Source organism: Jaculus jaculus, chromosome 13 (assembly GCF_020740685.1).
Source record: "Jaculus jaculus isolate mJacJac1 chromosome 13, mJacJac1.mat.Y.cur, whole genome shotgun sequence".
In the NCBI taxonomy this organism is placed as follows: Eukaryota; Metazoa; Chordata; class Mammalia; order Rodentia; family Dipodidae; genus Jaculus; species Jaculus jaculus.
The window spans coordinates 91,110,522-91,130,583 of record NC_059114.1 but is presented as its reverse complement, the minus strand read 5'-3'; the positions used below and the strand labels follow the sequence as shown (position 1 = coordinate 91,130,583).

Below are 20,062 nucleotides of genomic sequence, written 5' to 3'. Positions count from 1 at the left end.
GGTATATATACATGTATGTATATATTTGCATAAGTGCAATGGCTCTGCATAAAACACCGCTCATGAACACAGGGAGTGCACCCTAACTCCCAAGCAGACCGTCATGAAATCCCTAGCTACTGCTGGAAAAAAAGACATAGAAAAAGACACGCATCTCTTGGTAACTTTTTCCCTTAAGACCTCTCATTCAATTTTTTAGCAATCCATAAACAAATTCATCACTAGAAACAGAGGTAATATGAAATTTCTCAATTCCCAATGTTTAGGATCATTTGGGAGAGGCACTAATTCTGACAAAAAGACACAGGCTGACCTAGTGTACTTTCCCTGAGACAGTTACATACATGGACCTTCCCTCTTTTCACCTGTATCGAAAAAGGCTTCTCCATACCCTAGGCTGAGACCTCAAACCCTTTACACTGCTCTTATCCAGAGCTCTCAGTTTTTGGAGCTGAACCACAGGAGATACTGGGAACCATTCTGAATGTCTATATTGCATATAAAACAGAAGGTTTAACGCTGAAGCCAACCTTTTCATTCTTAGGCAGTGCCATGAATGCAATAATATACTGCCCCAAACAAGAACGCCACGAGAACGTCCTGCCAGAGCGTCTCCTTGACATCACAGAGTAACGAACAGTCCTTTTACTCACCTGGGATCTTTCTGAATGCTGTCAATGGATGGTGACCTGGCCAAGGTGCCTTCAGGCGGGAGGGCAGGACCGGACTTGCTGTATGGAGACTCAACAGAGGGACAATACTGCAGCTGTCGGTAGGGGTCAGCGTAGTTGGAGGCTGGACCAGCGGCATAGCTGGCTCTCTGGAAGGTGGCTGCGGTAGCGCTCTGTGGCCCGTGCTGGCTGCCTGTGCGCTGCAAGGGGATGGAGTCGACACCAGGGGAAGATGGGGCTAGGACAGGAAAGTAGGGACAAAGTAAAAAACTCAGGACCTGCTCACAGAAACGGTTCACCAGGTCTAGGCAGAGGGGACGTTACACACAAAAATAGGGGTTCAAAAGAATAAAAAGTCATTAATCCACCATAGTCAACCCAATATAGTTAATGTTACCCAGTCAAATGATAGTTAGCATGCCATTTCAGAAATAAGCCTTGCAGTTACTGGGAGGATAAACATCTGCTCTCTCTCTCTCTCTCTCTCTCTCTCTCTCTCTCTCTTTCTCTCTCGCTCTGTTGCTAACCAACATCAAAGGAAGGTGTGTTTTTTTGAAATGTGAACTCTTCAAAACTGAGACTCAGACTGGGGGTTAGCTCTGTGGTATGTGCTTACTTAGTATGTACAAAGCCCTCAGATCTCCAGCATAATTTCAAAATAAAACTCAGAAGACAGCATTTTATAAGGATGCACAGACAATTAGTTCTGTATTATTCATCTGCAGAAAATTCAGAATGTGTTTAGGATAACGTTACATTAACTTTATTAAGGGTAAAAACTAAATTTTTAATGATGTCATTTTCGAGAGTAAAAGAAAATAGGGAGAGAGAGGGCATGCGTGAGGAGAGGTGGAGAAGGGAGAGCTCACATTTCCATAATTAGTACCTCAGCAGCCCATGTAGGAAGGATCTAGTTTCTGTAAATTAACTCCCCAAGGATTCGTATATGCTTCTTTCTCAAGTAAAGATGTCAGAGGAACAAGCATATGTGGTGAAAGGCAGACACGTAGGGCAAGAGGGAGAAAACCAGCCCACTGCCAGCCAGACAAACCGCGGAGCTGATGGCTCTTCCCAGTGTTGCCTCTTTGCAGTTTGTCCAAGCTGTCCTGAGAAGCTTTCGTGCAAGTTTCTCAAATCAGTTTGATTTGAATCTCTGTTTGTGTTTTCTTCTCAAGTCTTTGGAGCACGTCTAGTCAAAGTGTTCAACATCTACTGTTTAACCGACAAATACAATGGAAATATATTTCCCTGACTAGGATGTGACCAGTTATTTACTGTTTCTAGCATTGTTAACCAAAATCAATATTACCATATTTCCTTTCTGACACCGGAGATCACAAGAGACTCACATTACAAGCCATGTCTAGAGATGGTCACTACCACAGGTGCTCGGTATGGAATTAGTTCCCATCACACATCATACTCTGCTTTTCTGAGGATCGCTTTTGAGAGCATTTTAAAAATCGTTTTCACCCTACAGGCAATATACCAAGTAAAATACACACAGAACTAAGTTACACGGAGAAAACACATGTTAAATGTTTGAGAAAATTGTGTAAAGCTGGCAATGTGAAGTAACCCAGAGAATGACACTCTAATTGGTGAGGACTGTATCGAACATCAGACTCAGGACTTCTTTACCAATCAACTGTTATATTTCATCATACAATATACCCTAAAATTAGGAGATTAGCCAAAATGGCATGATGAAAAGTATAAAAACATCTAAGAGATAAAACCTTTTGAAGTAAAAAAATTCACATATTACCTGAGGAATTATATTTTGAAATGATTTTGGTGTTGGATGCCCTGATATGTAAGTTTCAGTAATGATCAGAGTTAAATAATCAACATTAAGCAAGGGATCAGAAAACCTAAATATATTTTTTTTAAGTTTTATTTTATTTATTTATTGAGTGAGAGAAAGAGAAAATGGATGTGCCAGGGCCTCCAGCCACTGCAAATGAACTCCAGACACAAGTGTCACCTTGTGCTTCTGGCTTATGTGGGTCCTGGGAAATCAAACCTGGGTCCTTTGCCTTAACCACTAAGCCATCTCTCCAGCCACTGAATATCTTTAAGTAATTTCTCATTGATTTTCTTTAACATTTTACTAAGATTTTTAGTTAATTCACATTTAATAATTTTTAAATAATGTGGCTTATATTATGGTCAAAAGTGCTTAAAATCCAGACAAGTACAGAGATAAAATTTCATTTTATATGAGAGATGTGATAAGGTAGTCATAAACTCAGGGACACAAAGAGAAGTAAGCACTAGGGACATTTTTAGTAGAAGTATATTTCTTCATTGAGGAAACTAAGCATCAATGCTTGGTCTTGTTATAAATGATTTTTTAGAGGAAGAAACTCTTTTTTGGAAAAAAAAACCTACTTTCTGTTAATACAGTGAATCATAGTGAACAAAATGATCAAATATCAGGAAAGTAATGAAACTATTTTTGTTAATGTAGAGATAGTTTAAAGGACCAAAGTGAGTACACTTGGCTCCAAACACACAAATCTAAGGACCCTTAATTAAAGAAGACTGGAGAGGAAGAGTTGAAGGAAATCCCTGACAAGTGGTAGCCCCAAACTTGTAAGGGATGCAGAGGAATAGGTTTAAAATACGAAAGTTGTGTGAAATTCAACTAAGCACCATCAAGAAGACAACATGTCAATGTGGAAGAAGAAGAAGATGGGGAGAAAGTTTAAAAACATCATTAGGTTCCAACTTGTCTTCTGCTTTAGTACTTTGACGACATGAGCCCTGGACCTCATTCAGAAGTAAGCGTCCAAAGTCCAAGAGTGGGACTCCTGTCCTGCCTTAGCAGGTTTGTTGCTTTGGACAAGGTAACAGCTCTCCAAGCCGCACTGGAAAATTGTGAAAAGGAACAAAATTGCTCCACGGAATTCTTTTGATTGTTTGATTTAAAGCAAGAAAAGCACTAAGCACCTAATAAAGAGAAACTGTTACACTGTGAGATGTAATTATTGCTCCCACTATCGACACTGAAATCCACATTAGACAAGGAAGCTATATGAAGGGTATCTGGGCAGAAGGTTCTTGTCTTAAGCATCAAGCAGAAGCTTCTAGATTAATTGCATAAACTCGAATTTCTTCCAACAATCTTATAGGAGGGTAGGTACATCGGCTCTATTTTATAGATTAGAAACTTAGACATAGAGAGACAAAGTCACTTGGTAGACTGATATTGAGTAGAAAAGGAATTCAAAGCCTTGCAACCAATCACCAGATTATATGCTAATTACCACCACGGCTACCAGACTAGAGTGAGTTAGCAGTCCCTGAAGAAGATGGGGCAGAAAGAAGGGAGGAGCTGGGGAATGCGCGGACGGGCAGCAAGCTCTATAGAAAGCTGTCTTCTGGACAGTTATGGCTTCTTGCACAAGACTGAGCATGGTAACATCCCCTCATGCATGGAGGAGGGTCATGAGTCATCATTTCTCCAAGAGAAGCTACTGGCAGTTAGTGGTTGTTGGAGAGGGGAGTCATTCTTCAGTAGTGAACACATGTAAAAGTGTCCATATTCAAATAAAAGATATTCATCTCATGCAAGAAAAGAAAATATAATTCAGCTCAGTGTGTTTCCATCCCTCTCTTTTCTCCCTCTCTCTCTCCCTCTCTCCCTCTCACTCTTTCTCACACACACATGTACAACTTGGAAAGAGGAAGGAAATAAGTTATAAAGAATAAGATACCTAATGGGTATGAGATAGGTGTAAGAGAGGGAAATAGGATGAATATGATGAAAATAGATTATATGCATATGTTAAATTGTCTAAAATAAAAATAAAAATTCAGAAACATTTTTCTGATAAAGTTAAAGGCAGCAATGGTTTTGTAACAGGAAGTAACTTCATGGATATCACACTGAATAATTATTAAAGATAAAATATGAAAACTAATTTATATAATACTCCATTAAATTATAGTTACTGAGATGTACAGGTGTCGTATGTAGAAAAGATGCCAAAAATCTATTAATGTTTTAAATCAAAGAACAATAAACATAATTACCTTTATTTTAAAGTATTCTGCATCTGAACTTAATATTAAGCTAAAAGGGTTGGATTTGTGAAACCTAGGATGGATAAACAACTTTCAAAACGATCATATTTTTTAAAATTCAAAATTAGTTTGGCAATTTTGACTCTGATGATAGGCACTTCAACAGTGTCACCCTGAATCATAATAATCATAATAGAATGATAGTTTTTAAGAATTTCAAAATAGAAATCAGAATGTAAAATTTACTGTGAAATTAAAGTAATAGTTGATCCATGTAATGGAAATTATGTAAGATACTACTATAAAGAGGAAGAAAATGGTTCTTCAACATAAATAACAGGGTCTACAGTGATCTTGAACCAAATACGAGAGAACTACAACCCTTAGAAGGACAATGATGTAATTCCCCAGTTTTCAAAGCATACATTAAGAAGATGATTGAATGGTTTTATCAGAGAAACTATTACATTATGAAACATAGTTATTGCTCATTGCTTATCCTCCAATGCATATAATTATGGGCTCATTGCTTAACCTGCAATGTGTGCAGGGGGATTGTGTGTTTAAGGCTATATTGATATATAATGAGTTTAAGGCTAACCTGAGCTACATAACAAAACACTTTTTAAAAAACAAAAGACAAATATATTTTTGGGAATGACAGTCATGGCACTGCTGTGAGATACCATAGTAACTAAGGGTTCAGTTCTCCCCTTTTCTTTGCTGGGGATCACTCAGGCTTTGGTGCAGCGTATGCAAGCCAGTGCTGTCCATTAAAGTGAATAAATGAATGTTGTTCCACTAGCAGAAGACTTTCCTTTAACACATTTTCCCTTCTGTCATTAAGCACTTTTTCCTATCTGCAGTTCTGAGCTCCATGTTCCTCCTTGTAGAGTTACTCCATCCGGTCGAACATCCTCACGCAAACACTTGAAGGGGCAAGCGCATCTCCAGCTCTGTGAACATGTGCCTCTCCTCTCACCTGCTCTGCGCACCGCTCCTTGTCCCCCACGAGCCGCTAGAACTCAATGAACTGTGCATCTGGCCTCTGGGGGGGGGGGTGGCTTTTGCAAGGCACCTCTTCAACAATGCAGATTTTGGCTGACCCCTATGTAGCTCACGAAACTGTTTTCTGAATAGCTACACAAATAAAACCCTCACTGGTAAAGGCAAACCAGAGTGATGCTTTCTGTGCTATATTTGTAAAAGGAGACAAGGTATCTGTGTGAATGAAGTAAAATGTTCTTCACTATGAATGATTGTTATAAGCTTTATTTACTAAAAAAAAAAAAAAAAAGAAAAAGAAGAGAACTAATTCAGTACATAGAAACTTGTTGAGAGAAATATAGAGTTCAGCATACAGTATAAAAAAAGTTTAGATTTTTAAAAATTTGCCTTTGTGTATGTACTTAGTTGTATATGCAAATAAAGATGAAATACAGCACATATTTATATGTGCTAGCTAGAGAAATACAAAAGAAGCAAGTTTAAAAAAAATAAAGTATGTTGCCTGTGATCAGAAAATAAGTACGGCTTAAGTGACAGCGGGTCCAACAATATGGTCTAACTGCTCTGAAAGAACGAGGCAGGTCGAGCCGCTGCCGTCGCCACGACCCGCGGTCACCAGCGCGAGCTCGCCCGCCAGAAGAACGTGAAAAAGCAGGGCGACTCTGTTAAGGGCAAGCGCCGAGATGAGGGGCTTGCCGCTGCCGCCCGCAAGCACAGTGCCCCATCACCTCTACCCCCAGGGACTCGGAGATCATGCAGCAGAAGCAGGAAAAGGCAAACGAAGAGAAGGAGGAACCCAAGTAGCTTTGTGGCTTCGTGTCCAACCCTCTTGCCCTTCGCCTGTGCCTGGAGCCAGTCCCACCATGCTCGCGTTTCCTCCTGTAGTGATCACAGGTTCCAGCACCCGGCATTCCCTTTGCCCTGAGTCTGCAGAGGGTCCCTTTTGTGCTTCCTTCCCCTCAGGTAGACTCTCTCCCTCTGGACCACTCCTGGGGGTGAGGGGGTTACCCCTTTCTGGTGTTTTTTACTCCTGTGGGGCATACCCCAAAGTATTAAAAGTAGCTTTGTAAAAAAAAAAAAATACTCTGAAAGCGAATGCAAGTTCACTTTTCTCAGGGATAAAAACCTTATTTTTTTACCCAATTTCAGATATTCCTGACAGCGTATTCATCAAGAACTGAACTGTAAAGGCCTTTCAAGTTTTTGAACTTATCACGGTCTGTTCATGCTAAACTCAACAGTCAATGATAGAATCAGCATCATGTTTTTCATGTTATTTTCTTTGTGGGGAGAGGAATTTGATGTACAATTGAATCATCACTATTAATGATTATTACTGTTTATGCCACTTTTATTGAGAAAGGAGCCACTGCAAACATTAACAGAAGGCAAACAATCCCACAACACTGGTTCTCAAACTACATGTAAGCATATACATACCATGGATACAGCCATCAAGGATGAATATAATGCAGTTTTCAAAAAGAGGTAAAGTCTTATCTTTACATCATGTCCACAGTTTTGATCTGGTGTGCAGCTGAAAGACTTAAAGATAATGGACTCTCACTAAGTGCCTACAATAGAATTTAACCAGGAACCTGATTAGTGGGAACGGGATCTTGTCAGTATTCAGGAATGGCCATTACTTCATGTCCAGTATAGCTATACACAGCGATAATGCCGCGCTGAAGGTTGAAAAGTTTGGTCTGAAACTTGTGAGAAGTGAATGGACAAACTGTAAAGTGAAAGGATCCACATTTAGTCCCACATATGTGCTGCTCTACGTTAACCTGTGTCCCTATCTCATACTGCACAGCTTCATTTCCTCTCCTTTACAGTGTGAGAACTGGAAGTATGATGCGTTTCCAACATCCCAGGTCTGTTACTAGCTCTGCGTGGCAATGCCTACCCTACGAGACCTAACAGAAGGATCATCATGAGTGCTATTCCACTAGTTTCTGACTGCGCAGTCATGACGTGGTCAGCCTATGCGTACTGTCTCCTCTAGTCCTCTCAGTGGCCCGTGTGGCCGCTACTGCTCCCCACCCTTATCATGTCTCGAAGGAGCTAGTGGAGAACAGGGGCTACATTCCAGGCTGACTTCAGCTCTACCTATTTTTTCTCATCTGATCTTCTACTGGGAGCTGGCTGTGAAGGTAGGCTCAAAAACAGAGACCACAAAATTTGAACAGTAATAAGTCTGGCTAAACATACAAAGATTAAAAAAAAATGGGCTGGAGAGATGGCTTAGCGGTTAAGTGCTTGCCTGTGAAGCCTAAGGATCCCGGTTCGAGGCTCGGTTCCCCAGGTCCCATGTTAGCCAGATGCACAAGGGGGCACACGCATCTGGAGTTCGTTTGCAGAGGCTGGAAGCCCTGGCGCGCCCATTCTCTCTCTCTCCCTCTGTCTTTCTCTCTGTGTCTGTCGCTGTCAAATAAATAAATAATTTTAAAAAAATTAAAGTGCTATATAGTGCAGCAGGCTAAATCCTTAATCCCTACACAGGCTGCTCCATTCACACCCCTCAGAATCTGTACTATCATTTCCTTTGGTCTCTTCATAGAAAAATGTACCAAAATTGACTTTAAATGAAAACTGAATGGGCAAGGATGAATGCCCTTGGGTCGTATTTTCCATGAAAACATAAATGGGGTCAGTTGGGTGGGGAATGGTAATGTGTCTATGGCCACTAACTTCTTGTACTAGAGTGGGGTTAGGGGTGAGGGCAAACCTGTCACTGGACCAGGGAGTATGCAGGGAGAGAGCATACAGAGGGAAAGAGGAGCAGTCTTCTCCGTGTCTATCTCTAGAGCAGCAGAGGGGTGGCATCCTTAATTGGCCGGAGAGGAGGCTCAACCTGGTAGACACAGCTGAGTGCAAGAACCAGCTGGCTGATAAACAGAATCAGCCCTCGAGAAAGTTTGCACCTCCCTCTTAAGTATGAAATGATTTCACATAAAGTGCATGCTTAGGGCTGGAAGGTATATTATATTCGTTATGCTTCCAAACATCCACTTGGTGAAAATAAAACTGAAAAAAAAACCTGCATGGAAGCTTACATATATAAACACAGTGTCTTAACTGACTGAGAATATGAGAGGTGGAGGCATAGACAGGAATCTGCTAGTCTTGGGGTCATAAGTGCTGGGATCTAAGAAATAAGCACTTTTGCACTGGAGAGAAGGCTTAGTGGTTAAGGTGACTGCCAAAAGACCCCAGTTTGATTCCCCAGGACCCACATAAGCCAGATTCACAAGGTGGTGCATGCATCTGGAGTTCGTATGTAGTAGCCAGAGGCCCTGGTGTGCCTGTTCTCTCTCTCCCTCCCTCTCTCCCTTCCTCCCTCGCTCTCTCTCTGTCTCTCTCAAATAAATAAATACAAAATAACATTTAAAAAAAGGAAAAGAAAACAGAAAGAAGCACTTCAATTGTAACCTATGCTGTGATCTTGGTCAACTCGTTTTCTTTTTGGTGTTGTGATGTGATGCAGGTGTGTGTCATTTGCACATGTGTGATGTGGTGTGTGACATTTGCACATGTGCAGTGTGGTGTGTGATGCACATGTTATATTTGCACTTATGCAGAATCTAGAAGAACATACTGGGTGTCCTCCGTTGCTTACCCATGTGTTTCTTGAGAGAGAGTCTCTCACTCCACTGAGAGCTGCTGTTTTCAGTCAGTGATCCCTACCGATCATCTGCCGTTCCTGGGACAGGGTTACGGCTGTACATGGCTCTTTACGTGGGTGCTGAGGAATTGAACTTGGCCAGCCTCAAGCCCTCTTACATCCTCATGCTTGTGCGTGGCACGTTCTCTTACCACTGAGCCAGCTTCTCATCCCCTCAATTCATTTTTACACAAGTTGAAAACAGTGTCAACAACTGAGATGTTCATATAAATAAGTATGAGGTTTCTAATCCGTTTGACAGAAAATGTCTGGCATGGATGGCAGAAGTGGCTGGATAAGGGCGCCACAGATGTGTGTCTTCTAAAGACATCTTAATTACTCACATGCACTAGCATCGGAGTGACTATTGATCCCCCTGTGAAAACTGTATACAGCGTCATGTCCCATGTTCAGTTCATACTTAGCTTTGATTATTTCAACGTTGCTCTACATATAGATGTGATGGGACCTGTACAACGCCTTCAGGGACCTGTGGTGTGTCCTTCAGGACAATGTTAAGCCCATCATTTGCTAAGATGTTTCTAGATGTGGCGCTGGTCAATATTGTTCTCATTACCAATTTGGATAAAACTACAAGTTAGCATATTCTTGAATTTCATCAAAGACCTAACTGTTCTTCCATTAAACACTGTCTCTCCCTTTATCTATAAATGGATATTTACACTAATTTTAGTGAACTGATCTAAATAAGAAATTTGAAGTTCTCTTTTTAAAAAGCAGACGTTTTTCTTTGGATTCATTTAAAATTTCTGTTCGAATAATCATATGTTTCTTCCTGTGTTTTAGACTTTTGCTTGATTTGACTTTATTTTTTTTTTTTTGAGACAGAACTTCATAATGTAGCTCAAGCTTGCTTATAGTTGGTTATGTAAATCAGGTTAACCTTGAACTCACAGCAATCCTCCTGCCTCTGTGTTCTGAGAACTGGGATTATAGTCATGCACCACCATACTATGCAAAATATAAAAAATTCAACTATGAGGTTATAGGAGGCATCTGATTCGCTTTAGTGAGGAGCAGTCAGTTTTACATCTTGAACTAATAATACTTATGACATAAAAATTCCAATCAACATTTTTGTTTATGCAAATGATAATTTTAACTGAAAGTTAAAACTGTTATCTATTATTGAATAGTAAGAGTTTAATCAAGTGAAGGCCATATACAATCTCTTCACTGGATTGAAGACTTTAGCACAAAATTAAAGATTTTAATTCTTTTTTTTTTTTTTTTTCTTTTATCTCGAGGTAGGGTCTCACTGTAGCCCATGCTGACCTGGAATTCACTATGTAGTCTCAGACTGTCCACAAACTCATAGTGATCCTCCTGCCTCTGCCATCTGAGTTCTGGGGTTAAATGTGTGCATCACTATGCCCAACTAAAGATTTTTTAAAAGTAGTTTCTCCACATGTGCAAGTGTTTAGACTATGTTCTCTTTTTTCCTATTTGTAGTATAGTTCTGTCAACTGCAAGAAAATATTTAGTGGGTTTCCTCTCCCACTTCCCCACAGACATCATGAACTGACACATGCCTGAGAGAAACAGGGCTGTTCTCCCGAGAACCACACTGTCTAAGGGAAGTCACGGGATTGACCTCCCAGCCAAGTAAGGTCGCGTTCGGGGTCCAAGCTACACATTCGTGTTGGTCAAATGACTTTAAGCTTCGTAGTCATTCATATGCATGTGTAGGAAATACAAACTACCTGTGTGTATTTAACAGAAGCTTCCATGGCTCGTGTATGTGCTGGCCTAACAGCCTCGTCTGAGAAGACATGTGTGTTCATCTGAACAGACCACAGACCTGCGCAGGGGCGGGATGGCACTGTGCAGGTGGTGGGTGTGCAGGCATGGGCACGATGGTCTCGGCCACGCCATCTGCCTTGCTGCCGAGGTCCGAACGGTCCTGCCCCCATTCTGGGAGGGCACCTTCTTCTCTGTCACCAGCTCACCACCACCTATTGGTTCTCTGAGGAAGGCTGTCCTGTCTGGACTACAGAATCCCTGGCAGTTGCTGGCGAAGGTTCCCTGTGCTTCAGAGTGGTCCGTCTTCCCTTGTGGCTGCTAGGTCTCGGCAGCACCGTGCTGGTTCCAGGGCGTCACTGCTGTCTTTAGGGAGGGACAGCCGCTTTGCTTTCCTGCTTTATCTCACAGCATATGCAGGGCGGTTCGCAGAGTGACGAATAAGGGCTGTGGGTCCTGTCCCGCAGGGGTGAGGGCACCTCAGCATGGCAGTGTTGAAGGTGGGTCTGTAGCAGGTGTGGGGGGGAGTTCCTTCAGACCAAGCTTCCTATTCAGCCTCAGAGGACTGTGCACCTGCTCAGCTTCACATGACTCACGTGACTGTTCTGTGACTAGTGGCCAGTGTGTGTGTTTCACCATCTCCTGAACCATCTGACCACATGACCTGCAAGCTAGAGACCTCATGGGCACGGACTCAGGGGCGTTGTTGTCAGAGGGTGAACATGCCTAAGCCTTACTCATCATCTCTCCACCACTGCAGGCTTGTAGACGGTGAGACACTGAAGGCATTTTTGGTTCAGTCATTTCCCTGTAAAACTCTGTTCAACAGTACCCTGTCGCTTGGGTTAGCTGTAGTGGTGGCGTTCTGGGGCCAAGGCTGGCCCATGGATGAGGTCAACACGCCATGGATAAGAGCTGCTATGGAACCAAGGGCAACGCCCAGGAGACAAGGATGGTGGATCAAAGGGCTATGGCGCTGAGCAGGCAAGGGTGCATGGAGATTCAAGCACATGTTTGCCACGCTCACTCCTCCCTAAAACTAGGAGATGCCTCCTTCAGAGAGCAGGAGCACAGTGAACAGCTAGAACCCTCATTTTGTGGTCAGGATCATGTTGAGTTACATATTACCCAGCAAAGACAAGACAGCATGTATTGTTAAGTGATCTTATTAATATTCTGTCTGGAAGATCTATTTATAGTTTGAGACACTTCTCTCCACCGCTGGTTAGCTTATCCTATGTTTAAAACTAAATGAGATGTACTCAAAGGCAAGGAGTGGATTTTAAACGTGTTCACATGTGCCAGGGTATCCAGCACATGTTTCTTCAACCGACATTTGAGTAGCAGAGTATACAGAGCCATTGAGCTCCATAGTTTAAAATAAAGATACATTTATTTTGCTTTTGGATGATGATATATACAAATGCTGCATCAGACCAGCCTGGGATCTGGGACAAGACTGCCTCAATGTGATGTCTGAATGGCTGGTTCCACAGAACCTACATGGCGTTGGGCAGATTACTCAACATCTCTGTGCTTCAGTTTTCTGATCTAGAAGTTGAGCATCAAGCCAGGGTAGCAGTTGCTGGTGGAGGAGATGAGTGAGTACGCGCAAGGCTGTAAGAGCTGCCCGCAGGTGAAGGCAGTGAAGATGTGACAGGTACTTGGTTCTTGTCTGAGCACCTGACCTCTGTCCCCCAGTGAAGGCAGTGAAGATGTGACAGGTACTTGGTTCTTGTCTGAGCACCTGACCTCTGCCCCCAGTGAAGGCAGTGAAGACGTGACACGTACTTGGTTCTTGTCTGAACACCTGACCTCCTTAACATACCTGATTATTTGTAATTGTGAAGCCATCTTACCTGTGAGCAAGTGGACCCTGGTGGAAAGTGACTGGCTTTTAGGCTTCCTGTGGTATTGTTTGAAACACTTTGGAGACTGAGCTGGAAAGCCCCAGCTGGAGGTTTATCACCAAAGACAAGGGAAGGCTGCATGGTTATGTCACCTCAGCTACAACTCTGTGTGAAGGGGCAGCAACTAGGAGTAGGACTCCTTAGAATGTGGCCCCTTCTCCCAAGGGTCCAGAGCATTTGCTGTCACTGTGGAGACTTCTTCAAACGCGGTCCCTGTGCAATCCTTTGTGGAGGTTTGAACAATACAGTGTATGTGAAAAATGACCTCAGATATGGGAAAATGACCTTAGAATATTTCCTTATACTTATTTTTTTAACCTTTACTTTCTGTAATTTCTATCTTTAGGTATATGCTAACTAGATATATTTAAATATTAAATGATAAAGTATATTCTATGCACACAAAATGTATACACATACTAAAGGCATCCTCTCAAACATGCAGATTCTGACAACAGTTTCTGGTGTTGGTAAAATTTGGGGAAATTAGGCCAGTCAAATGCAGACATGGGCCTCCTGGGCAGGTGTGGGCATACATCTTGTGGATTCTCCTTTACTATTTTTCCACAAGCACTTCTAGAAACTTACAAGATACTCTCTTTATCACATGTCCTCTCAAAACTTCCTCAAGTTCCAAACTGCAGTTGCTATGAGGCCTTAGACTTCTGAATGTCACATCTTGTCAGCTCTTGGCCATGAGTGGACTTAGGGAAGGATCTAGAAATATTTCCAGAATATTTGCCTGCCCTCAGAGGAAGAAGAAAAGCACTTTTTGCTCAGGACAAGCTGCACTGGTAGCTCGAACAGGACTACAAACTTCTCCTGAAAAGGGTCAGAGAATGAATACCCCTAATTTTGTCAACCACATGGTATCTGTCACAGTCTCTCAACTCTGTCCCTGCAGGGCCAAAGCAAACGTTGGCGGGGGTGGGGTGGGGAGGAGCTTTATTCATGGACACTGAAATGTGAATTTCATGTCACTATCACATCACAGAGCATTATTAAGCTTTTATCCTCCATAATGTTTTTTCTTTTGTTTCCGAGGTAGGGTCTCACTCTAGCCCAGGCTGACCTGGAATTCACTATGTAGTCTCAGGGTGGCCTCGAACTCACGGCAATCCTTCTACCTCTTCCCTCCTGAGTGCTGGCATTAAAGGCGTATGCCACCATGCCTGGTTATCCTCCATAATTTTTAAGCTTTTTAAAAGATAGTGTTATAGTTACTTATTTATTAGAGACAGAGTGAGAGGGAGAGGGGAGAGAGAGAGTGATAGTGGGTGTGCCCGGCCTCTAGCCACTGCAAACGAACTCCAGATGCATGCACCAACATGTGCAGCTGGCTTACGTGGGACCTGGAGAATCCAACCTGGGTGCTTAGGCTTTGCAGGCATGTGCCTTAACTGCTAAGCCATCTCTCCAGCCCCCCTTCATTATTTAAACACATGACAATCATTATTACCTCATGAGTATTATGAAAATAGGTAGTAAGCTACATTTGGCCTGTGGGCCATTGTCTCCTGACCCTAGGCTTAGAGAAGATACTGGTCTCATGCTCTTTTGTGATAACACCTTCCCTGTCTATAATGGGAAATAAATGAATGACTGTGTTTCTGTTGTTTGGGTTCACTTCACAAAAACACTTTATTGGGAGCTTTTAAGTATCTTATTTTTATTTATTTATTTGACAGAGAAAGAGGGGAGAAGAGAGAGAGAATGGGCATGCCAGGGCCTCCAGCTACTGCAAACAAACTCTAGACAAGTGCGCCCCCTTGTGCCTCTGTCTATCGTGGGACCTGGGGAATTGAACCTGGGTGCTTTGCCTTTGCAGGCAAACACCTTAACCACTAAGCCATCCCTCCAGCCCACTTTATTGGGAGCTTTAATATATGAACATACTACAAATTGGCTGTATTCCCATTGGCGCTATTCCTGTTATCTCCTTCCTCCTGGCTCCATTCCACTTGTGGGGATATTGGTAGTCACTGTGGGGTCATGAATGTACCAGTCAGTTCCCGTGGGCAGGACAGTATGTCTTCCCACCCCACGGCTGCCACATCCTTTCTGCTCCACAGTGTCCCCTGAGCCTTGGCGGGCAGAGCGTGCTAGAAGTCTCCTCTAGTGCTGAGGTCCTGGCTGCCTTCCTTCCTGCTCTAACGAGCTTTGACTCTGGTCAGTGTCTAACGCCATGTCTGTGGAGAACATCCTCTGTTACTGTAGCTAATATTTTCAACAAACCTCCAGAAGTTCATTAACAAGAAGTATTCTGAGGAGTGCATAAACATGGAACAGAGGACAACATTGGTTGCCATTTTTATTCAAATTGGGTATTAAATGTCATGGAGGTTGCTACCCCTTATTTTATGAGGAGGCACATGGAAATAAACTCACGTAAGTTGATAACACACAAAAATTAAATATTCAAGTGGTCCAGTTCTAGAGAGCAGTGGATTTAGCTGAGTGAGAGTCAGGAAAATCTGACAAGAACAAATGGGCATTCTTTCTCATCTAAATCAAAATGTGTATTATTAACATTGAATGACATTTATGATGTCAAAAATGAAATGGTATTTTGTCCTTTTATTCTTATGATGCAATGAAATACTGAAATTTAAATACGAATAATCAACTCTGAAAGCAGCTTAGCTTGCCTCCATTTTAAAACATATAATTTAGTATCATAATGCAGTTTAGCAAAATTGCTGCAGTGCACTTAGTGGTCACTAGAAGTTAGGACACTCGGAGGCTGCAGAGACCCGAGCCAGGCTGTAGATGAGAATATCAGCTGCCCCACCCTCCCATGCCCACGGGCGGGCGGGTGGGGCAGGGAAGAGGGCGCCTGCTGCGTGGGCCACACACCAGCTGTACCACCCTGCCGTTCGCCCAGGAGTGTGAGGTTTTATTACATGTGAAACTCTTAACATGTTTTAAATTTTCTGTTCGTTTTAGTATTTCTTAATTTTTTATTTATTTGAGAGAGAAAGAGGAAAATAGATGAGAGAGAGAGAGAGAGAGACTGGGCATGCCAGGGCCTCTATAGTCATTGCAAAGGAACTCCATACATGTGCGCCACTTTGTACATCTGGCTTTCATGGGTACTTGGGATTCAAGCCTGGGTCCTTAGGCTTTGCAAGAAAGTGTCTTAACTACTAAGCCATCTCTCCAGCCCTATATTTTCTGTTTTTATCATTAAGGGATTTAGCCATGCCGTCATGACATAGGACATTTTACCAATGGATACATGTTGACAGAAACACTTATCTTTCATGTGTCCTGTGGTTGGGTACAATTCCAAATATTTACTTAAACAGTGGATCAAGTCAGTGATGGCAAGAACCCAATTTTAGCAATTACTATGGCACCTGTGTGTGTGGAAGCATGTGTGTGGTGTGATGTGGGTCTGGCATGTGCTTTATGCACGTGTGTGTGCAGATGCACGCCCTCCGTGCTCCTGTGCAGAGGCCAGAGGAGAATGCTGGCCATCTTCCTCTCCCTCTCATGGCTGTGCTTCCTTGAGATGGGGTTTCTCTCTGAATGTGAACCTGCTGCCCTTCAATGAGCCCCAGCCATTCTCTGGTCTCTGACCCTGTGGACTGGGCTTACAGATGTGGTCACACTCTGCTTTGTACAGTGGTTGCGGGGAGGCAAACTTGGTATTCTCCAGCCGAGAGGCTCTCGTGCTTCAGCAGCAAGCGCTCTTAACCACTAACCAATCTCCCTACCCCCAACCTCAGTAACTTGCATGACTCATGTGTATGAAACAAGTTCTACATTTATCTTCCAAGACCAGCTACACTTGCAGAAATGTATGCTTGCCAAGTAGGTGGGCTACACTGTTAAAAGGCACTTTCCACAGTACTGTATTTCATGGAAGGCATTATACCAGTTTTTCCCTTCATATTTACATTCCCTGGATAAATTAATAAAGATATAAGAAACATTAGTACTGTTTCAGATTTTCTGCTTGATGAAATAAGCTTACACCTCTCTTTGTAGTTCCATCCTGCACAGTATATCCAGACAGGTAATCCGGAGTCACGTGGTGATTCTGTTTGTCACAGACACTGACTGATAGCATAATCCATTCAGAAGGGTTGGGGGGGGGCAGGCAAGTATGTGCAAATACACACACGCGCACACACCTCTCATTCAGACACGATGCTTCACCACCAAGGCGCCCTCGCCCTGGGGACGGCTGCGAACGGGCGGCACATACGCACCTGTGCTCGTGCGGAAGGTGCCGGTGTGTGCTGGCGGCAGAGGGTCCCCCTGGCTCTGGCTGAGACTCCTCATGGGGGGCTTCTGATACACACGGTCTTCATAGATGGGGTCTATGTGGTGCTCTGGGGACTGCAAGGCCCGCAGCTCGGGGCCCAGGTGCCCATGCTGGCTACTGTAGGAGGCTCGGGACCCAGCTGCAATGAGTGAACACAAATATACTCAGTCTCAGCGAACATCCTGACAGCACTGTATCCAAGAACATTTGAATGGAGGGGCACAGTGATTGGAATGTGCAAAAAACCCAAATGAATAACCGAAACAGCAACCACACGTCGGGCTAATCGACTTATCGGCAGCAGGCAGCCGCCTCACTCTGCGCCCAAGGCTGGTGTCACCGTAAGGACGATCGTGTCTCTGCGATAAATCCACACTGAACAGGACCACTGGCACATCTTCCCTTCCCCCTCACAGCCTAGCAATGAAACTCGGCTCGTCACCGAGGACTCCGACAGACAGATAATCCTCAAGACCACGTTTCCCACTGTCCTGGCGTCATTATGACTGGGCATGGCAGTAATTACTTTAGATGATGGACAAATGAATATGCCACAATAAGCTATTTTGATGTCCACTCCTGAGAACAACTGGGATTGTTATCATCAGCAGTTTTTTTCTAGACAATGGCTGGAACAAAAGGTCTGGATGGAGCCTAGCCTAAGTCCTCATGATCACATCTTAAAGAATGACGTTTCTGAGCTGTGGTCTCCTGTGCTGATTCTTCCGACAGAAGTGGGTGCACTTAGTCTGTGTTTCCTTGGGAAAGGTACACATGGTTGTCATTCCCTGGCTTGTTTATACATTGAGGACATATATATGGTTTGCTTGTCTAGTATTTGTGAATATTTGTGACCTCATTGCATAGCAGGGAAAGGTGTTGCATTGAAACAATGCTCAAGACCAAGACCAGAGGACCATGATAAAGTGTCTGAAAGAAGGAAGTGCCCTGCATGAGGAGATACTTCTCCAAGGGCTCTGACTCTGAGCTGACAGGCAGTAAAGGAGGCATGACTAAGCACTGACATCAGGGGAAATGTCAGCAAAACTGGGTCATGAGCTGGACTTGGGGCAACAAGAGAAGTGCTGTGAGTCAGTCAGGGCCAAAGGAGACTGCAGTTGGCTACAGCAATGGCTCTGAACCCAGGTGATGCCTACCTGATACCTTGAGTTAATAGCCAACCACCTTGCAATAGCCCTGGTCTGGAGGACTTCATTCATCCTACAGTAATGGAACTCCCCTTGACCCTGAAAAAAGACTGAACAGCTCAGCCTCCATCCCACCTGCCCCAGCCTGCTGTGAAGACCACTGGAAAACCAAAGGTCTTCAAGTACTGAGTGACAGGGCTGCTTTCTCAAAATCACACAACCAAAGTGCACTTAAGGACAAAGCCACTGGAAAGTTTTTAAATTGCTGACAGATAAATGCTTTGCTGACAAATATAGCACAGGCCGCCTTAAATGTAAATAAGCATGAAAGAGCCCATCAGAGTGATGGGGGGCAGTGTAGGGAGCTCTATGGATTAAGTGTTCGAGAAAGCACTGAGTATTACCAGGAAGGAAGGAGAGGAGCAGAGCAGGCAATCGCTACCTTTTCCTTTGCCAGTAATTAAATAATTTCTGATTTCGATAGCAGTGCAATGAATGATAGATATGAAATGACTGTTTTGCATAATTACATTCATTGCATATGATTTATCAAATGCCAACATCCCACTGCATATCATCTCCAGCTTACATTTTCCAGGAACATATTTAAGTACAGCATGCCTTGAGTTCCTGTTGGTTCTTCTTTCTGAAGGGCTAGGTGATACTGCTAAGAACCCAGAACTGTAAAAACTGGACAATTATTACAGCCAAATGCTGTGTAGTTAAATAAAAAAATTAACTGGGCAAACTTGGGGTGGTAACTTTATCACCATTCCTTTTATTTTATCTCTCACCAAACAAAACCCAACAGCTTAAAAAGTACCTAGTGATGCACAATGAGGAGAAGTGAAAAACTTTTAAATGGTGAGAGAATTTCAGGACATAGGTGAAAATGCTTGTTATGAGTATTTACTTGGTATCAGAAAATAGAGTTCCATTAATCAAGATGATGATCAAGGGAGCTAGGCAAGGAGCAAGAATCTTTAGGCACACTTGGCAAATATCATACTCTTAGTGTGCTGAAATTGACAAAAATGTAATTAAGGTATTATGAAATATTTGGACAGTATGCTATGTATTTTTATTCTATTGGCAACATGCTGGTTAAACTATAGGATTATTTTATTTTTCTGTAAAACTAAGTTCCACAATTAAGCATCACACAGAGCACTAAACAAGAAAGTCTTTCTCAAAGGAGCACTGTTTACTCTTCTTCGTCCACCGTGGACAGTTTTAAAGACTACGTGGTTGAACCCAGTTATTGGCTAAAGAGACAGAAAGAGCTGTGGAAAAGAAGAGAGACCAGGGTGTCAAAGGCTACAGGGTCTTCTACCACACTTGCTCATGAAAAGAACAGCATCATCAGAGCTATGCTGACAAGACCTACTTTGTCTGGGGCAATTTGAAGAAACAGATTTGCATACAACTGCTACTGGGAATAGGCACCAGAATTTCTCTAGATGCCATATACATCTCATGACTCAAATTCAAAGCAGACGGACTTGTCTTTGACATTTCCTTTCAACATCATGGCCTGCTTAGCAATAAGTCCTAAGCACCATGCTGGACTGACAGGGGCCTCTCTTGAGCAC

The 20,062-nt window shown here is 43.0% G+C and overlaps 1 protein-coding gene and 1 pseudogene across 4 annotated transcripts in view; one reads left to right on the top strand and one right to left on the bottom strand.

Annotated features, from left to right (window-relative positions):
- Ctnnd2 (catenin delta 2) overlaps positions 1–20,062 on the bottom strand; it is a 954,874-nt gene that overhangs the window by 389,695 nt on the left and 545,117 nt on the right. For all 4 annotated transcript variants that reach the window (XM_045132307.1, XM_045132308.1, XM_012947488.2 and 1 more), the window contains 2 exons: positions 17,267–17,461; positions 654–909 (listed from right to left, as the gene is read on the bottom strand). In XM_045132307.1, coding sequence (XP_044988242.1) covers positions 654–909; positions 17,267–17,461 — 451 coding nt within the window. The remainder of the gene's footprint in view (positions 1–653; positions 910–17,266; positions 17,462–20,062) is intronic.
- Positions 3,434–6,568, top strand: LOC105943656 (annotated as a pseudogene).